We start from the raw sequence: 20,640 nt of genomic DNA, 5'->3' as shown, positions 1-20,640 counted from the left end.
TTATTCTCCCTTGAAATCAAGGGTTAATGTTAAAAAACATTAACTGTCTGGATACGAACAGTGTTTGGAATTTCCCTAAATTAAAGAATAAAAAGATTAACTGCGCACATGCAAAGAAAATAATTCAAGCAGCAGCCTGGTGGAGCTATTTAGCAATCATCTCCATACCAACAGTGTGGTCAATGAATATAAAGCACTACAACGTCATCCAATAAGCTGTCAAATATTTATAATCATACATTATGTTTGCAAAACTTGTTATACACGGGAGTAAATGGATGATATTTAAGGGACAGCAGTAGCTCAGTCTGTAGGAACTTGTGTTTTGGAACTGGAGGGTTGCTGGTTCAAGCCCACGTAACAGACTAAGAATAGTAATTGGCATTGTTATTTGAGAGGTTAAACCTGAATTTCTCCTCGGGGTTGAATATTATAAAACATGTGCAGAGCAGTTCTTCTCTGTGTCAGCAGAGGGAGGAAGAGTATCAGTACAAAATATATCCAAATATATAGTGCTGAGTCAGTGGTCACTTCAAGTACCTTTATATTGTAATGTTGTTCCTTTTTCCTTCTCACTTGGCACTGATTCCTTGAATTTGCAGGGGAGTGTTGTTCTTGTTATTTTTGATAAAAAACAGCATACTCTTAGTTACCATAGAAGTTAAATTGCTCTGTACAACAGCACCATCTTGTGGTGTGAAATGTCATCAGCATACAGTATGTCCTATGTTACAGGATTGCTTTCTGTAATGTACAACTGTTTGCGTGTTCTTTTTTTTAGTTGTGAGGATGATGAAGACAAAAAAAGAGGAATGGACATTAAAATAAAAAACTTGGGCAAGAAACCAAATCTTGTTTTGCATTTTTCACAAGACAGGACAAAACAACATCACAACACTTGTTTAATCTTTAAAGACATTTTATATTCCATCATATAGAATTTGAATTTATGCTGTTGTAAATACACACATAAAGTCAAACAAAGATCCATGACATGTTGTTATAGCAGCAGTTTTTTTTATATGATGAAGCATTTAACAACAATGTATGTATGCTTTACTACGCCTGCTAAACAGAGTACAATAGTTGACGCCACTCAAAGCAGAATGGATAAGCAGCAAATGAAGTGAATGCCATTCCTTTCCTAAAATAAAACAGGACATACAGGCTGGCAGGCAACAGGTGGACAACACAACGGCTACATCCTGGACTGTGTGTGTGTGTGTGTGTGTGTGTGTGTGTGTGTGTGTGTGTGTGTGTGTGTGTGTGTGTGTGTGAGAGAGAGAGAGAGAGAATGCAGATGCACAAACCTTTTATTGTTGCTCAGTGTATTTCCCCTGTAATCTCTCCTGATACTTCCTAAACAAACAAAAAGTTCTCTTATCTCTTTCTTACTGTTACGGCTCACCATAAGGCGACCCTATGGGGCTAACAACAAACTACAAACTGACCCATTGAAGTGATATAGAATTCCTTAACAAATTTAGATCCAATGGATTTATTATTAATAGACAAACAAGTTCATCATTCAACAAAGATCAACTCAAAAACGAATTACACTAAACACAATCCCTAACTGAGAGACAACACGCAGCAGTCCCCACTCCAAAAGCTTCTCTTCTCCTAAACGCAGCACTGGGCTTTAAAGCATTGAAGCCAGATGCACCTTAGTGTGTAATCAGTAGCTTTACCTGGGAAGGGCTGTAGATAAAATAAGAACGAGTAAGGTCTTTACCTGCTCTTTTGTGAAGTATCTTTGAGATAACATGTGTTATTAATTGGTGCCATACAAATAAAGATTGATTGATTGATTCTTTAAATGAAAAGTTGATGTTTTACTGTTTTTTATTAAAGCCTTGTTGGAGTTTAAATTGGGTCAGTCAGACCTGCCTCGCCTGTTGCCACTATAGGTCCTGACCTCGAATAAGCGGAAGAAAATGTATGGAGTTTGAATGACACCTGTTCTATGATGGTTAAAACTGTGAACTTACGCTGTTGTTGATTACTAGAACTCTCCGGCAATGGAGCCTTTGGAGCTCAGAGCCCAGCTCCAAAACCTGAGTGACTGTACATGAGGACAGCTAGCAGCTGTCACTGTCCATCTCACTCTCACTCTCTCCCTCTCTCTCTCTCTCTCTAACACACACACACACACACACACACACACACACACACACACACACACACACACACACACACACACAGTGACAGAGCTGGTCCCTCTTGAGTACAGAGCTCATGGCTGTCCCTGGCTAAGACGCACGCAGACTCATAGTGTAAAAACAAACCAAGTGAACTACCAGCACCTTCTTCTTATCTGTCATGGGAATTTAACCACCAGTTAAGACTATACTGGTTAATACGCTTTGTAAAGACAGTTCCTTAAGAGAGCCAGAATGAAGATTGCGGAAACTATTTCAGTCGTCAAAATCCTCTCTCTGCTGGTTCTGGTCACCTCAAGTTACGGGACACAAAGAGGTAGGTTAAAATATGTGTGTATTTGTGAGCTTTAAAAGTATTTTTAGCATTAGCTCAAAAGGGTAAAAGTATTGTATCAACCACGTTGGATTTTTAAAAGATTGTTTTTTGAGGAAGTTGACTTTTGTTATTAATTTAATAAAATGCACAGAAAAAAACAAAAAAGGAAAAGCTGAAAAGACCAATGTCTACATTCCATTAAAAAGCTGTTAGCTGATCTTCCCTCCATGAATGTATACAGTATATGTGTGTGAACAACACTCAGGGCTCAGAACAACACATTTAAAAAGAGTATATATATATATAGTATATATTCACTATATCTTCGTCTTGCGTCTGTACTTTACGTTTAGTTAAAGAGGATGAAGGTTGAGTTTCCCCAAATACATATCGCAGAGATAATCTGTTTTCCAACACATCTTACAAGGAAAATGGAGAAGGTGTTTATAGGCCTACATAGTGTAAATGTGACTAAATCTATATCCTTCCTACACTTTGGCATATCCTCTCTGCAGAGTGTTGTAAAGGTGTTTAGCAACCCACTGCTCCCTCTGCTGTTTCTTCTTCTAATGAGGCAACATCTTGATGCAACACCAGATCAGAACCTGTTCTGTGCATGTCCCAATATGATAATAAATCCTGCATCAAATGGACTGATTAGACATCATTTAAGTAGCTGTAAGAAACTCATTTTCATTCTGTTCTTTCCATTTGAAAGTATTGGTCATGTAATGAAAAAAGCCCTAGAAATAATGACAAATATAAATATTTTAGGCTTTTGAAGGCTGCACAAAGTTCGGCCTTGACTTCAGAATTTCCTGACATATGAGTAGGGTACCAAAAGCTGTCACAGAGTCACATGCACAGGCCTGCAGAGTAGCTTCATGTTTTATAAGTCCAGATGAACAGTGAACGCTGTCCACAGATTGGAACAGAGAGACAGCTGGTGTAGATGCTGGCACATTCTACCAGGTTAGATATCATAGCCGGTGAACTAGGTGGGGTCGGTGAAGGGCGGGTCTTGGCAGATGACCTGTGCCATAGGTTGTATGTCTGCGATTGGAAGGCTGAAATAGTGTTGATGGATTCTTCTTGTTGCTCTAAATCACTGTGGGCTTCTGTCAACAATAACCTGAATATACGAGTAGATAAATATGATTAACCTGTCAATCATGTGAATGGAATTCTACTCAAGGAATTCCACACTGTTTGAAAAGTAGCAACATAATATGTTGCTTAAATAAATAAAACATTGCTATAGGAAGTTTATAGACTTGGTCTGTGCCGTTTTAATACTGTCTGGGACTACCACTTTTTTAATCAAACAAGCTGAAATCCTTCGTTAAATAAAAAACCCAAGTTCTTCATCCACATGATCCTCAGCTTCTGTTGGAACAAGACTGTGTTGTTTAAAAAAAGATGGTGAGTCCTTATAGGCTTAGTTAGAAATTACTATAACACGCACAGAAGCCCCAGCTGTCTCAATGTTCAGGTTTTGTGTTTCTGTAAATATAACTTTATACAAATAGTCAACAGGTCAGCAGGACTTTTTAACTTTGGACAGAAGAATCCTTACTTTATTTCCTGCGCTCCTTATTCCCACTGTGCTGTACAAGCTTTTAAAAAACATTGGCTGAGCCTGATGTAATTAGTACAATAAGGCAGAAAAAGCTGTGTGTGTTTTAAATGTCTTTTAACAAATAAGATCTTCTGCAGGTGCGTAGCTCAGAATGCTACAGTTTTGCCCTTAAAATAAGTTACACATGACTTTGCAACTGCACATGAGACGCCATTCCTGGTCTTATAATACTTTAATATATGTTTATAAAACAACACAACATACTTCTTTGAAAAAAAAACAACCATATCATATAATGAAAGAAAACACAAGACCGGCATCATTGCAAATCCACATATTCTTCAAAACTGAACATTGCCAGCATGTACTTTGCGACCGAAGATTATTGTTGTTTCACATAGTCACACGGATTCTGAAAGTTATGTCATGCAGATATTGGAAGAGAAGGATTACTTCTTCGTAAATAGGCGGCTGATGGGTGGTTATGGGAGGTTATGTGTAAATAGTAAATGGACTTGAGCTTGTATTGTGCTTTTCTAGTTATCTGACTACTACAAGCACTTTTACACCACAGGGCACACCTACCCATTAATACCACATTCACATGATGGCAGAGGCTGCTATGTAAAGTGTCCATCAGTATTAACTAATATTCAAACACAACTAAACTGACATTCACACCTGCTGACGCAGCAGTGGGATCAATCTGGGGTTCAATGACTTGCCTAAGGACATGTGGCTACAGGAGCTGGAGAACCCCTGACCTTCCGGTTTAGAGATGCCTGACTTACTGCTAAGCATAGCCGCCATATTACCATCATCAATCGGAGTCCAAAGTTAGCCTTCTAGTGCAGATACAATAGGTAGGCTAGGCTAAGCAGGTCCAGGCTAACTGCTCATTTCCACACAGTCAGTGTGTGCTGTGTTCCTTCAGTGCCACAGTCTCTCTCCGTCAGACGGCATGCGCCCTGCCCCACTAGGGCTTACACACATAGCTTCACACATGAACATGTCTCTGAAACTGTATGTATCTTTCAACACACTTTATGGAAGTGAATTTCTTTCAAGTTGAATGATTTCTTAAACACTATATGCCAGAAGTTACTTGGTTAAGGAACTAACTAGAATTTCACTAGCAAGGACCACACCACAACAATATGCTTTTTAGATATTTAATGATAGATCAAATGAATGATGAGACAGATGAATGTAGGTTAAGGTGATGATTGTGATGGAAGAGGATGTTGTCAGTTGGCTGGTCAGGCTGGTCCCCTGACTGCAGGGGAGAGACTCAGGATGGGGGTACCGTCTCAAGCGTAATTCTGCCTGAGCTGATCACGGCCCAGACTGTTTAGACAAACACGATGAAGGGATGAGGAAGGAGGGCGAATGGATGAGAGAAAGGGGAGGAAGGGTGGGTCAAATAATCGAGACAAACAGGGTGGAGATGGATGGCTCGGTATACTGTATGTAGGCCTGTCAGGTGATTGAAGGTTGGGTTAAGGAGTGGTCCTCCTCCTAAACCTAAGTAAATATATTACCTTCATTAAATGAGTCATCCAAACATGAGCCAAGCTTGGCTTGAATGCTGAGTTAAAAAAATGACTTGATGAAGCAAAGTTTTACAAAGCTGTTCATCTGTGTCTTGCAAAAATGGATTTGAATGTGGTGTAAAAAAGAAAAAAAGCATTAAAGATGACATTTTTAGGGTTATCTAAGGCTTGGATCAGTGGGTTGGATGATACTAGAGTATTGATTATCCTTGCTTTTCTTGTTATTTTTTAGGTTTGATTTAGTGAACAAATGAGTAAACTGAATTGAATTAACTGATCAGAGAGAGCATAAACCAACTAAATTACTACTACTTTGATATACTTTATTGTTATTATTTAACCATGTAGAGTCAGTCTTCTCTGTATTTTAATTATGTTTTTCATTATTCCCCATGTTAATGCTTAACAAAGCTTTAAGATTGTCTTGAGTAGAATGGGTCATTTATATGCATCTAAAAGGAGAATAACTTGACTTTTAGTGTTGCTTGTTTGAACTAATAGATGGTTCCCATATGGACATCTGATACCATAGAACAAAACTATTTTGTGTTTGTTCTGGTTCCTTGACCAGAATGGATCCATCAAGTAAAAAACAAAAAAACAAAAAGAAAAACAACAACAACTTGTATCTGGTCTGCATGATAGAGACAGAGTGTGCTGTTAACAATTTAACTTTAAAGAATGGAAAAAACCTAGAGGACACACTACAAATCAAATCAGCCACCAAAAGAACCAGGATGTAAACAGTTACAGGCTCTAATGAAGGCCACTATAATGGGAGAGACATATAAAAGTAAGAAATAAATAGAGACATAAGCAGTATGAAGGCAGGAAGATTTTAAATGCATAAAAGATCTTGTTGAAGTGTATGTGCATGCACAAGGACATGTTTCTTGATTGACAAGTGCAGCAAAACTGCAGATGACATCTGCATCCTGCAGTCTGCACACCATCATTTTTTTATGTTGTGGAGTGGACACAGTGTAAGTAAACATATGAAAGCATGTGGCAACATGAGTGATTTGGTTAAAATGTTGTAATACACACAGTAGATACCAGACATGTTTGACCTTCCCCTCCTGACAGACCTTAACAACACTATGTTGCCTCTGCTTTCCAAACAGAATTTCATAACAAGAATCTTTCACAAGGACAAATCTAGTGAGGCTTGTGTTGTCCCAGAAGAGTTCAATTTGATTTGAAATGAGCCTAAACTTCTGTTTTGACAGGAATAATATTAACTACAGCAAAGTGAAAAACATATTCTGCAGAAACCCCTTTCAAAGTGAATTTGATTTTCAAAAGATTTATTAACTTTAAGTTAACACTATCTGTCAGCCATTATGGTAACAACAATAGAGAAATGTGTTCCATTCATTATCAAGAAATGAAGTAATATTTTCTATGTAGATATTGAAGTGTTCTGCGCAAACAATGTTTAATGACACACCTAAGAGTCAATATCTAGGTAAGCATCTATATTAGTCTCATGCACGGGTGGCTTTGAGCAAATATCTAATGCTCAAAATGCCATCGCTGACATGCTTGTAATAACCAGATATAATGTTTGTGCCGTACAGTTTAGCATGTTGGCATGCTAATTGTATTAAAATTACTGAAGAAATTGCAGATGAATTTGATAGCATCCTTACTGCATTTGGCTAAAGCAAATGATTGTGTTCTTACCTGATGAGCCCACCAGATGAAGCATCAAAAGATCCCCAAATTAATTATTGTTATGGAGAGGCACATAAAAAAAGTTCCTTGTTATAATGAATTGTCTTAGGACCATAGATCTAAAACTGCTAAAACTGTCCACTTACTGGTGGCTTAACAATTAGGGGATAACTGACTTGGGGTGGTTGTGGATCAGAGTCAGTCGTCTCTCAATCGGAAAGTTGAGGGTTCGATTCCCTGCTCCTGCAGGACAGTCCAATGTGTCCTTGGGCAAGACTTTGAACCCCAAATTGCTCCCACTGCTTCATGGACAGAGAATGAATGTGTATGAATACTTCTGATGGTCACTATAGCAGCCTCTGCCATCAGTGTATGAATGGGAGTGAATGGGTAGGCATGACATGTGATGTAAAAGTGCCTACCATGTTTGTACAGAACTTAATTTCAGCCATTTGAGATCTAGAAGAATTTAAATAACGTGTTGAACCAATGTTGTCAACCATTAAGCCACAGTGCCAACATGGCTAGAAATAACATTTTGGACTGCATGCATGAAATGTCTAAATAAAGAACACTAGATAGATATTTCACCTTGCTTTAACCTTGGCTAAATTTGTTTCAAACCAAGGATTAACCTCATTTCAGGCTTTCAGCTTAATTTACAGGAGCAGTCTTTCCATCGCCCCATCATAAGCCAAACAGCAGGAGCACCAAGGGTTTGGAGGTGGAGATGTTAGATGGTTTGCACAGATATGTTATTGTGAAATCTTCTTTCACAAGAGACATTCACATTCTTCTCCATTCTTTTGCACCAGCTCTGTTCTTTCCCTTTCTTCACCCCCCTGTTTTTTATTTTGCCTCTTCCTCCCCCTTAGTTCAAAGAAAGTTGAAAGTAAAGCTGATGTCTGTGATCTGGTTCCACATAAAAACAGTTGCTGCCTCACCCCTGGTTTATTCTGTTCGCATTCCCTGACAACATGTCTTTGATTTAAACGTTTTCCTTCCCTTGATATACTACCCAGAGTATAAAAAAGGCTTTTTTTCACTGAGTTGCTACCCTCTACGTTTGTCTTCTGTCTAAAAATAATCCCTCTACTCCTTTTTTGTACATCTTTTTCACGACTGAAGTGGATGGTATATTTAGAATAGATATTGATCACACCTTTACATTGGCTTATTTTGGTTTATATCACAAGATATAGGTCAGATGGTTCGTATTACTTCTATACTCTATGTACACAGAACTAGTTATTTACCCACTTTCATTTTAACGGAGACCATCTGTTGAAATAGGATCAGAGCAATGTTTGCACAAAGGATGGAACCTGTCTTTGAGCCTTAAATTCAAATATTGTTGCTTCAACATCTGCTTCAATAAAAAAAGTATGTCAAACAGTAAAACTTCAGAGTTCACCGATGTATTATATTCCTTTCTGACCTCTCTTTTCCCTGTAATATGTTTCTTCTTGATCTCTTTATACCTATCTCATTCATTATCAAATGCTTCAGATCATTTTCTTCTCCTTCTTTCTCTCAGGGTTACACCTTTATCTACTCATGTCAAAGTCGTAACAAACTTTAAAACCTCTGATGTGGCTCTATTCATCAGCAGCTATAGCAGGACTCTGAGTGACTAAAACAGATGATTCAGTCTAAATCGGGAATCTTAGGAATGCCAAGAATGATAAATAATTTCACTGAAGAGATTCAGCTGTTTGCACTTCCGAGAGCAGGACTGTGATGGAAACAAGCACAATTTCAAACCCTTTCACCTATCACACAAAAATGTGTCTTACACATTGCATTTAAATCCTGGTTCATTCATTCAGTAATTTTTTTAAGAAGGAGTTGAGCCTGTGGCTGATACATTAAATACTATAGCCTGCTTCACACACTGAGTTAAACCGGCACCCCATGTCTACAGAAAATCTGAAATTCCACTATGAATATTCAGCCATAGGACAACTTAATGAAGGCTCTTGTGTTTTAAACAATATTCATTCATTCTTTGATTAACACACAGCACCTCGGATCATCACCCTGTTAGAGACAGTGGATGTTCTTCTGGATCACAATGCCACCTTCATCTGTGAGGTGGAGTCCCGTCCTCCTGCTGAAATCACTTGGACAAAAAATAACCACCAGATAATGTAAGTTTACACTCAAAGCATTCAACCACTGACCCAACCATCCTTTTAGGCACAACATTTCCAATCATCCCCCCAAAATGCTTTGCTCCACTTCTTTTCCTCTCGATGAACAGGTAGTTTCTTAGTCCCATGGCCGTCATGGGGATCAAGGCTACCAGCTAAGAAAACATTCAGTGTTAACTGCTAAGCATATGATGTGTAAAAAACTGTTGAATAACTGACAACAGATAGATTATGTTAGTGGTTATATGACTAAAAGTTGGTTGCAGTAGCTGTGAGCTGCATAGGAGATTTAATACTTGCTGTTAGCTTAAAATGTAGGATCACAAGGACAGTGGAACCGGATTCTTGTTTTATTCTTCCATAAAACTGCTAGCTTTAAAGACAATTTAAAAAATACAAGTTATATTTATTGACTAAACCAAGCAAACAAGAGAAACAGATTCAAGGGGAGATTTATAGGAGAGTAGAACTCTACAGTTGTTATATCTCATGTTAATTTCAAAGTAAATGATTGAAAAATACCTCTGGTTCTTCAGGCTTATAATAAGACTTCTCTGCCCCTCATTTTTGTCTGCCAGGTACTACGACCCCCGTTACACTACCAGAGAACAGGGACAGATGCTAATCATCCCTCGTGTTAGAGAGTTAGACAACGGAGAATACTGTTGCATCGCCAGTAATGGCATTGGAGAACCAGCCAAGAGCTGTGGAGCGCTGCAGCTGAAGATGAGTATGTTTGTCTTGGGGTTAGAATCTGTGCAAACTTACTGAGTAACAAATGCATTACTTAGAACAACACTTTAACAGCAGCACTCATAGAGAAGGCCATATTGTCTTTTCTCTCCTTCAGAGCCACAGATTAAACGCCATCCTACCAATGTAACCCTTCTGGTAGACTCCAAAGCAGTGTTGCCCTGTGTCACCCTTGGTAACCCCAAACCTGATGTGACCTGGCTCAAAGATGATGAACTTATCAAGGTATGCCCTTTTCTGTCTTTGAACACAGGAAGTTGTTTGAACTTTTCAGGCTACAGAAGACATATAAGAGCTTTGGCTTAAGTAAGATTGTCACTGCATAGCTTTAAGAATAGCAAAGCATTAGAATCTGAATCTGACCATGGTGCAAAGGTATCCAGTCTTTACACTAATACATATTTTCTGGTTTGGCTTTACATATATGTAAAGACGTCAAGAAACAAAGTAAAAAGAAAACTGAAAACAAAGTGTCTTTTCTTTCCCAGATTAGTGACCGTGTTACCATTCTTGACTATGGTGCACTGAAGATCCATAACATACAGAAGGAGGATGCTGGGCAGTATCGCTGTGTGGCCAGGAATAGCTTCGGTTTGGCCTTTTCAAAGCCTGTGACCATAGAGGTACAGGGTATGTATGTAAATGTGGTTTCACTTTTGGCTTAGCATGTAAAATGTGTTTCTTTGAAAGCTGCAATTCAATACTGCAGGATACAATTGTTTGATTCCCATTCAGATATGGGAATTTAGTGTCTTTACTGAGTTTCTATATGTTGTGTTTTATGCTCAGCCCCAGCACGAATCCTGCGTGTTCCAAAGGAGAAGAGGGTTGCATATGGCAGCCAGATTTCCCTTGAGTGTAATGCCACAGGAAATCCAATCCCCACCATCACCTGGCTGGAAAATGGGAATACTGTGAGTGTTCAGGTTCACTGTCTAGCTATTATGGGATTCTAAATGGCAGTTTTCTGTTGCAGATGTTTTTCCTCAAATTGATTGTGTCACTAGACAGAACTCCCAATCAGGGTCAATAAGCGTCTAAAAGGCAAAAAAAAGCAACATTAAAGTCCTCCACTGAATGTTGATGATCAATTCCGAAGTTTATGATCCATCCAAACCAAACTTCCATTTATCCACGTCCATGCCTGTCTCTGGATGCTTGTGATCCTACCGATTGTCTCGTTCACAATGGTTGGGAGTCTCAAACATCAATGAACACAGCATGCACCAGACACATTTTTATCACGTAGCTAACATTTTGACACATTGTCAGCTGCAAAGCATTACATATTGGGAAAGCTGTGACAATAATGGATTAGAAAGCCAATATGCAATGCAGCCTGATGAAATACTTACAAGTTTCCTCCATAAACTTATGCTTTAATGAAGAAAATTTGACAAGCTAATATAATTAGAAGAATAAATCCAATACCTAATGTGAAGATACAGAGATGTTCTATACATTTGGAAGAAAATCCATGACTTGCTCTTCACCAGTTATCCAGTGAATCTCTTGTTTATAATTACAATCAATCAATCTTTACTTATAATGTCAATCCTTGTTAATTGTTTAGCACCAATACACCAAGTCAAATTCCTTGTATGTGTAAATGTACTTGGCAATAAACCCCGATTCTGAAATCATAAATAAGTGTTATCTTTAGACACTCTACTAAAATAGCAGGTCAAGGAGTTACGCTTTATTTTATTATTTACAAAGACCCAACATGTATCCACCATGGGAAAATCATTTAGCAATATTTAGCAAGCAACAGTGGCAAGGAAAATCTTTTTCACAGGCCGAAACCCTGAGCAGAACCAGAGTCATGCTGAACAGCCTTCTGCTGTAACTGTTGTAAATGTAGTACTGTCCCTTTAATTTTGGGCTGCAGAGGCCACTTGTTTGTTTGAGAGCTCTCACTATGAGACAACAAGTTTGTTATTGGTATATTACCTATTTGTTGTCCATAAGGCTTAATCATGAAAACATTTAAGACTGAAGTAAGTTACTTCACAGGAATGCTGTCATGTACTTGATAGGTAATATCAGGTCACTAGAAACACATCTACACACACATACAGTTTTATTCTTTAATACAAAAGCAGATATCCAATCATCCCTTGCACTGTCGTTATCCATGTATGAGTGTCACCTCATCACCCAAACACACTCACACACAGGCGCAGACAGTTGATGTACTCTGGAGATGGGCTGTGGGATCAGTGATATAAACAGCAAAGGAATTCTCATTATGATGACAGAGGATTGAAGAGATTGCCTCTCAGTTAGCTGCTGATTCACAGTGTGATCAGCTTTAATTGGGAGTGAGCGCAAAGGTTTAAGCAATGTTGAATGGTTTTTTGTTAGCTGTTGACTTGTGTTCCAAGGAATCTGGCAAGATGTTAAGGCAGGCTGTAAGATGATTTCATTATATAAATGAGAGCTTATATCTATATCATCTAAAGTTTTTAAACAGGATGGGTATGTGAGGATCATGAAATGAAAGGTTATTAAAGAGATTAAGGTAGATATTAATATCTAAAAATATTTAACCAAATGTAAAAGTCACTTTTGTTTTGTCAATCTCTTTATTCAACTTCACCTCTGCAAACTTGTATACATTTTTTATTATGCTGGAAAACGCACCAAAAACTTCAAAATAACTGGTAGCTGTTGGAAAATATCATAAATTCCTCTTTTAAAAAATGAATACAGGAGTAAAATGCCTACCAACTTAGACAAGTTAAACATGTTTTCTTTCAAGCAGGAAACAGATATTTGTATACATGCAATGCGGCAAGTTATATACCACTTAATGTCTGGCAATTTACTGGTTTTGGGTGCTAGCTACAATGTGATTACAGGCCCATGATGCTTGTAAATAATGTGTGTGCCTGTCTGTGTGTGTGTGTGTGTGTGTGTGTGTGTGTGTGTGTGTGTGTGTGTGCCTGTCTGTGTGTGTGTGTGTGTGTGTGTGTGTGTGTGTGTGTGTGTGTGTGTGTGTGTGTGTGTGTGTGTGTGTGTGTGTGTGCTGATTAAAATGACTGTGCAAGCTGCTTTCTGGCAGCTTGTTGAGGTCATTAATTTCAGCATGGCTGGAACAAGCTCAACCTAAAAACAAGCACTGTCTCACACAACTTCAAATATAGACTCATTGCATTTCAGCACCCTGACTCACACACAGACTGCAGACTGTCACATAAATGATTTATGTATATATTTATCGAAGCGTGAATACAGGAACTAAAAACAACACCCACATTTTATCGGGCAACATCTGCTCGGTGTGAATACCAGGGAATTTTTAAATCTTTGAAATGATTACAAGTGGTAAGATTACTGCCACACTTTTAAACACTCACTTGTATCAAGTTAACACCCATGAGACTATTACATGATCTGTGTATAAGCCCACATTCAGTTCTGTTACATCTTTAAAAAATGGTAATAAGGATGTGAAACGAAAATTTCCGGTTCAGTATTGATTCTAATGTTCTTACTGAAAGTGCTTTCTAACAACATAACTGCACTTTAATATTGAGGTCTGTATTTAAAGAAAGACACATCATCTAAACTAAATTCAATCTCTTTACCCCCACAAACATTTTTCTTGTTTTGTTGACCTTTCAATTTCACAGTACTGCCCTACTCTGGTGGATGTTGGCTTTACTAGACAGACTCTTACGTGTTCCAGTGGATATGGCAAAATAAAAACACAGCCTTTTAATACTGAGTCATAAATACTATATCTCTAAATACAAGACAATAATCATTTCTGGCCTGTAAGCTTGAGATTTTTGACAATATTCCCACCTGGTCATGTTCAAAAATGGTATGCAAACTGACAGTAACAGGCTTTACAATGAGCTTGAAAAGTCTTCTTTCAGACATGTTGACATGTTGACATGTTAAGTGGGTCGAGGTTTGAAAGATCATACGAAGGATGTGAATAGTTTGTCTTAGCTGAAAAGAAGCATTTTTTGTCTTGTGTTAAAGGGATACTTCATCAAACATGAATCTGTATTGACATTGGGTCATATATGTAGTAGAAATGTGAAATAAATTTTGAAGTTGGTGCCTTCTTGGCCGAGAAAAGGCAGAATCAGAAATGCTTTATTAATCCCAGAGGGAAATTCGATCGATACAGTTTCTCCAAAATATACAGTATAGCAGTAGAAATATAGTAATAAAAACATTTACAGACATATTTACTTCAACACATAAGGCCATTTCCTCAACTGATTCAGAGATTTCTTCCAGAATTGATCTTGGAAATTCCTGTCAGAAAACAGACTCTATGTCTGTGTCCATAGACAAACAGTGAGAGCACCGACACTACCAATCCGCCCCAGCTAGAGCCGGCCCCGGCTCCTCGTCCTCACCGCCACCGACAGGCAGGCCTTATGACTCGGCTGCTGAGCTGGCAGCGGCTGGCGGCGGCCAGCGACGGCTAGTGAAGTTTAAAACCCACATCTAGTTTTATCACAGCTTTAGTAGCACAATTGTATGTGATGATTTAACCTACAATATGCATTATTTTCTAAGGTTCTGAAAACCAAATATACACAGCCTGCACAGTCCTAAAGTACTGACAGACATAACAAGCAGCCGGCTGGTGGACACAATGGAGCATATAGCTGCCCATATAGAGCCCAGTAGGGGGCTCTATATGGGCAGAAAAACAAAAAACTCTCATTTTAAATCAAGGTGTTTTAACCTTTGTTACCTATATAAGACAATGTATCTATTTTCAAATGTCCTTTCATAAAGACACATTACTAGCCATTTTTAATTTCTCTTGATGTTTTTTTTTTGCAGATCTCAGGTGCATCAGTGGAAGAGACTCTTTCAGGAGAGATAATCCTGTCCGTTCTTAAAGTGACAGTGAATAAGCCGGCGCTGTATACTTGCCTTGCCTCCAACAGACATAGTGCTGGAGCTAACACCGTCAAAGCAACTGCAAGAGTCACTGTGGCAGGTAGAAATACACCTTCATCCCTATCCCTCACACTGCAATACCTCACAATGGAATTATCAATGTCTTTAACCAACAGTCATATTTACTGTTAGTTCTCACATGAGGGGGTGTGTCTTGCCTTTTTTAACTGAGGTGGCCCACCCGGGGCACACACACGTCAATTAATTTAATATCTTTAACCTTTCTACCCACTACTGATATGTACTTGTAAGTAACACAGTTTAACAACATATGAGAAAGAAAGATGTATGTTCAAAGTCACAATTTTAAGTAGGCCTACTTTGAAAATTGCATGCAAACTCGTGTACGCTGTCTAACTTTATGAAAGTACATTTATTGGCAATTTACGCCATCCCAAGTTAGACAGTGTGCACAATGTTTTATGTATTAATTTTCATTGGAAAGCAAAGTATTTATTCATTTATGCAAACAGCCAATCTTAGATTTGGATTTTGGGTTGGCTCCTGGGGTGGCCAATCAAATTTCAATAGGGGGCCCATGCCACCCCTTTGGCCACGCCCCTGCTCACATCTCTATGTGGGGGTTAATAGTAATTTGTCTGTTGCTACTCAAACTGATACACTAGTTGTGTTTTTTGTGTCTTCAGCTGTTTGTAGTCCCCCCCATTTGGTTGATAGCTCAACCACACTGTCCCACAGACACAAGACCACAGTCACTTATAAAAACACACCCAGCCCCTGCCCCCTGACCACACACACACTGTTCCTCCACCTGGCTGTCCCTCAGTTTCATTACAGATATTTGTCACCAAAAGAGGCATCATGGTTGGTTCTCTCTTCCGTGTAAGACTGATTTGTCTGCTGTGTCCTCTTTTCTCCCCTTTTCTCCTGCTTGTGTTCCTTCAACCAACATCTGCTGGATATTGTCACTTCCCCATAGAGTGGAGGTAAGAAAACTGTCTATGTCTTAGTTCTAGATGTAATTTCCTTCATTCTTCGTTTGCACTATTTAAAGAAACTGAGGGCTGTTGTTCCTTTGGGTCTGTTAAAGATAACAATACTTTTAAGCTCTGTCCGTAAACCCACAACGCCAAGAGAGAGCTGTATCTTAGTCACCCATATGGTGAGAGTTGGAGTTGAATTTTCCTGAACCACAACACAAAACCCACTCACCACATCTGGACTATGTAACTTGAAAAAAAAAGATATATAGAGGGAAATAAAGTGAAGGAAACAGATAAAAAAAGAGGAAATGTTAGCCTTCAGAGAACTAATGAGAACTTCTGAGGTAGTGGGTAGAGAAAGAAACAGAAGGAGACAGTGGATGGCAGGTAAGAGACCAACAAAAGGATCATGCATAATGGTTAGATCTTAGATGATACGCCAACTCATGACCACATCTGGACTATATATTTATAGGATGTAGAAGCAGAGAGTTATGGAGAAAAGTAAAAAGAAGAAGGTCATGGTTGGATGATGTGGTTGATAGATTTACAGGTCAGCTTAAGTTTCATGGTTTGACTTGAACTCTGCTGAAGCACCAACCTCCCCATGAGGCAACACATGGAGTTTGAAAAGTTCTGTAGTATACAGACAGGCGGAGTGGAAGCTGTCAGGCAGACAGGCAGGCAAAAGGCTGTGGATTTGAAGCATCACAAAGAGGTCATATCTGTGCTGGCAGATGAACAGACATAAAAAGGCAGACAAAGTGGGAATTACCAGCAGTATCTTTGTGATCAAAGTAGAGGCATTTAAAAAGTCCCAGGCAGACAGACAAGAGTTCTATGAACCTCTAAGACTTCTTTCAAGACCAACATCTAGATTACTTTTTAAGTAAATAGTATGTATGATGTATGCTCACATACCTCAACAAGAGTTCATCAGCCAACGTAGCAAAAGATTGATTGCTCTAGGGACACTTAGTTGGCATTTGTATTTGTATTTTTTTCACAGTTTATCTTTTCTTAGGAGCAAATACACAGTCAAAGAAAATACTAATCCGGTCCAGGCAGCAATAAAACAGACCCAGGGCAGTGCCAAGCCTGGCTCTGGCTTTCCTGTGTGTTGAAGGAAAGTGACTGTAAATGTCCATTTCTCATACACTCTGCCCTTTCTCATTCTCTTGAGTAACTACATGTACATGGATGGATACCTGCTTAGAGAATTGACTGGCAGTTTACGTCTAAATGTTCCTCTTCAAAGCTTCTCCAGTACATGTATGTTAAAAATCAACATAAGTGATAGATCATTATTAGACAAGACATTTCCCAATTCTTATTCCATATTCGGAGATTATGAAATGCAAATATGGTCCTGAAAAATGTGGCCAGAGAAGGTTGTAGCAGAAAGCAATGCTAAATGATTTATAAATGTGATAATGATGTATCTCTCAAAAGGGGTCAAGAAGTGTTACACCTGTAAAATGTATATTGTGAAAAATATACGGACAGTCAAAACAGATTCCAGTAAAGACACTTAACAACGTTTGGTCCGGTCCAAATGTTCTATCATCGTCTGATAGACATTATAGGCCTCTGGAATGGATGCAAATTTCTCAGTAATTCAGTCAAAGCCAGCAGTTAGCAAAAACAACTTCCTGGCAAGACGTCCTTTTCCATGTGACGTTTAGGTCTGCATTGTAAACTAAGTCATTTCTTGGTCTGTGATATCCCAGAGTAGTGCCCATTCATCTGTTGAGTTTCAGTTCAACAGCAGACTTCCAGTTATACAGCGGCTTCACTCTGGCCTACTTCAGTGGTATAAGCCAGAAAATGAAACCAACTTTCATTTGATTTACTTGCAATTAACATGTCTTAAGTTTGCCGAAATAACAACATAAACATGCAGATTTTTAAAAAGTGAACAGTCAAGCTTTGTTTAAGAGTTGTTAAAGAGCCTATTTTAAGAGTAGAAGAAAACAACTTTCAAAAGAACCTAAATGTTGATTGGCATTCGTAACACAGCATCAAGCTGATTTGTTACTAAAGTTGTGAATGTTTGATCTATATGTGATTGTTAGTTGTACTTTTATGCATTTATATGTTTATAGAGACAAAAAGGCTAAATCATCATTAGAACACCGTTGATGGGAGCTGGTATGTCAATACCCAGATAAGGTTCCGCCTGTTTTTTGCTGTCCATACAGACTGTTTTTCCTGCATACACCAAAGCTTGCTGAAATGTAATTAGTCAATACAGCTCAGAATACACATTTTCTACAAACTGAACCCAGAACGCTTCACATGCTGAAAATCCAGACCCCTGTGTATAGATTCTAGATAGCTATGTAGAATCTGTAAATAGAGATTTGTTCCAGCCTAAGATTAAATAACTGATATAGTAATGTACATATATGTTGTCCTTCAATATATAGTAATGGCAGCATAGCAGAAAATGATTACGAGAATGTGCTTTTTAACTCAAGAAAGGGTGCTAAATAGTTTAGTTGTATCTTATTTTTTTACACTTCTGATTATAATGACTAAACACTGAAGCATTTTGTGTTTAAAACACTTAAAAACAATAGATTTTTTTTGTTTGTGTCTTCTTCCAACAGACTCTACAAGGGCGTCGCAGGCTACTGCAGTGCGTATCGTGGAGATGTCTGTCGTAACATCCTGCAAGACGATTTGCTGGTGTTTTTTAACTCCTCACTTTCGGACCCCGAGGACTTTAAGGAGTACCTGGTTCAGAGCTTGTGGACGGAGCTGGAGGGGCTCAGTACACTGTGTAGCCCCGCAGTCCGTTCACTGCTCTGCCACTCCTCTTTCCCTGACTGCAACCCTTCAGGGTTAGGACCGGCCCCTAAACCTGTCTGCAGGTATGTGCCTTTCTTTTTTCTTCACTTTTTTCTCTTTGTGAGTAAAGCATGTGACATAATAAAGAGGTAAATTAAAGGAGTTTTCTTGTTTTACCCCTAGAGAGCACTGCCTGGCAGTGAAGGAGCTTTACTGCCATAAAGAGTGGTTACTATTAGACAGCAGCCGGTCATTGCAGCCTGCTCTCTTCAGCTCTGTCACTGGCTCCCACACTTCACTGCTGCCCAACTGTCAGGCCTTACCAAGTCTTCAAACGGACCCCGATGCCTGTACACATGTCCCTTTTGTAGGTAAGACAGACCTGAATGAGATCGCTTCATAGTGTCTGAAAACATTCTCAGAACATTTCAAGAGTTTCACATCCATTCTTGTGCCCTTAATAGCAATATGTCTGTCAAAATGTCATGGGGCTGAACTAAGGAGTTAGTTAAATGGTTCATATGCACAAGATTATATTATACTAAAATTGTGCACTGTTAAAACATTGTTATCTCTAAAAACCCTGATTGACACATTGAATATGAATTAAATGAACTAGATGTCAATCTTACATTTTTGATTTCAACTCCTTCATCTGTATCTGCTTTATCTGATTTTTTGGCTCTTTACTGCAGAAACAGCTCAGCAGTCTAGCATAAAAGCAGAAAGGAAATAGAGTATTATGTAAAAAGGAGCAGGAGCGTTGTGTGTTGACTTGTATTCTAAGTGCCAAATAAAATCTGACCTGCTGTACTTCAGGTCACTGATACTGATGAGGTCATTAAAAGGTTTGAAGTAGCTGAGCCAAAATAATCACAGCTTTGTACATTTGCTTCTGTTATTTTATCTAAACTGTGCTTAACCGACCCTCAGCATAGCTTTAACACTTTCTCCATATGATACACTTTTTTTTTCAAAATTAGTAAAAAGCTGTGCTTCCTTTTTTAAATTAAAGTTTTTATACTTGTTCCTTTTCAGACATCAAGAGTGATCAAATTACAAGTAAGTGGGACATTTTAACATGAACTTCATCATATCCTTTTATCAGAACTAATCCCACAGTGACATAAAGGTTTGCATAGTTTGTTCATAATATATGTTATTAATAACAAATTAATCAAATATCCATTCTGTTTTGTATGAACAGCAACATGTTACAATGACAGAGGACGTTTCTACCAAGGACATGTGAATGTCACCAGGTCGGGGACACCATGTCAGTCATGGAGCCAGCAGGTAAAGTGGTGTGTGTGCTAGTGTCTTTTACTGTTTGTTTAATAATTGCAGACTTTGCTTATGAGAGTGTTCTCCTGCAGTCAAATTAAATATATATTTTCATGTGTGTTTAACACTATGGTATCATAAAGACCTTACACTTACTATCATCACAAAATCAAAATGTAAAAAAGCTTTTAAAAAAGGTGTGAACTGGTAACAAGTGTTGATAGGATTTATAGGCTTTGACTGCTGGTCATCATCAAAACTAATACTTGTTATTTTGTGGGTGGATGTTCAGTTTTATATCAGACATTCCTGAACTCAAGCAAAAGAATAGAAAAACATTCAAAAGTGCTTACAAGTGAAAAACAATCACACACAGACACACTCACACACATGCTCCGACTGACACACACTCCCTGTGGCCCTAAAGCCTCTTTATGTTTTTATAGCTTTGCTCAGTGAGGGTCTGTTAGGGTGAACTGTTACTACTC

General features: G+C 38.5%; 2 protein-coding genes across 2 annotated transcripts in view; both read left to right on the top strand.

Moving 5' to 3' along the window:
* si:busm1-57f23.1 (uncharacterized protein LOC368621 homolog) overlaps positions 1 to 20,640 on the top strand; it is a 270,341-nt gene that overhangs the window by 24,412 nt on the left and 225,289 nt on the right. The window lies entirely within an intron of this gene.
* The window catches only part of musk (muscle, skeletal, receptor tyrosine kinase), a 30,498-nt gene continuing 12,060 nt past the window's right edge, over positions 2,203 to 20,640 (top strand). Inside the window, exons 1-12 of the mRNA XM_061062207.1 lie at positions 2,203 to 2,478; positions 9,311 to 9,437; positions 10,019 to 10,170; positions 10,291 to 10,418; positions 10,682 to 10,823; positions 10,983 to 11,107; positions 15,012 to 15,171; positions 16,072 to 16,078; positions 18,688 to 18,951; positions 19,052 to 19,239; positions 19,907 to 19,930; positions 20,076 to 20,164. Of these exons, the coding sequence (XP_060918190.1) occupies positions 2,397 to 2,478; positions 9,311 to 9,437; positions 10,019 to 10,170; positions 10,291 to 10,418; positions 10,682 to 10,823; positions 10,983 to 11,107; positions 15,012 to 15,171; positions 16,072 to 16,078; positions 18,688 to 18,951; positions 19,052 to 19,239; positions 19,907 to 19,930; positions 20,076 to 20,164 (1,488 nt within the window). The 5' untranslated portion in view covers positions 2,203 to 2,396. The remainder of the gene's footprint in view (positions 2,479 to 9,310; positions 9,438 to 10,018; positions 10,171 to 10,290; positions 10,419 to 10,681; positions 10,824 to 10,982; positions 11,108 to 15,011; positions 15,172 to 16,071; positions 16,079 to 18,687; positions 18,952 to 19,051; positions 19,240 to 19,906; positions 19,931 to 20,075; positions 20,165 to 20,640) is intronic.

The sequence above is a fragment of the Labrus mixtus genome, chromosome 17 (genome assembly GCF_963584025.1).
Source record: "Labrus mixtus chromosome 17, fLabMix1.1, whole genome shotgun sequence".
Classification (NCBI taxonomy): domain Eukaryota; kingdom Metazoa; phylum Chordata; class Actinopteri; order Labriformes; family Labridae; genus Labrus; species Labrus mixtus.
This window is presented reverse-complemented; position numbering and strand designations above follow the sequence as displayed.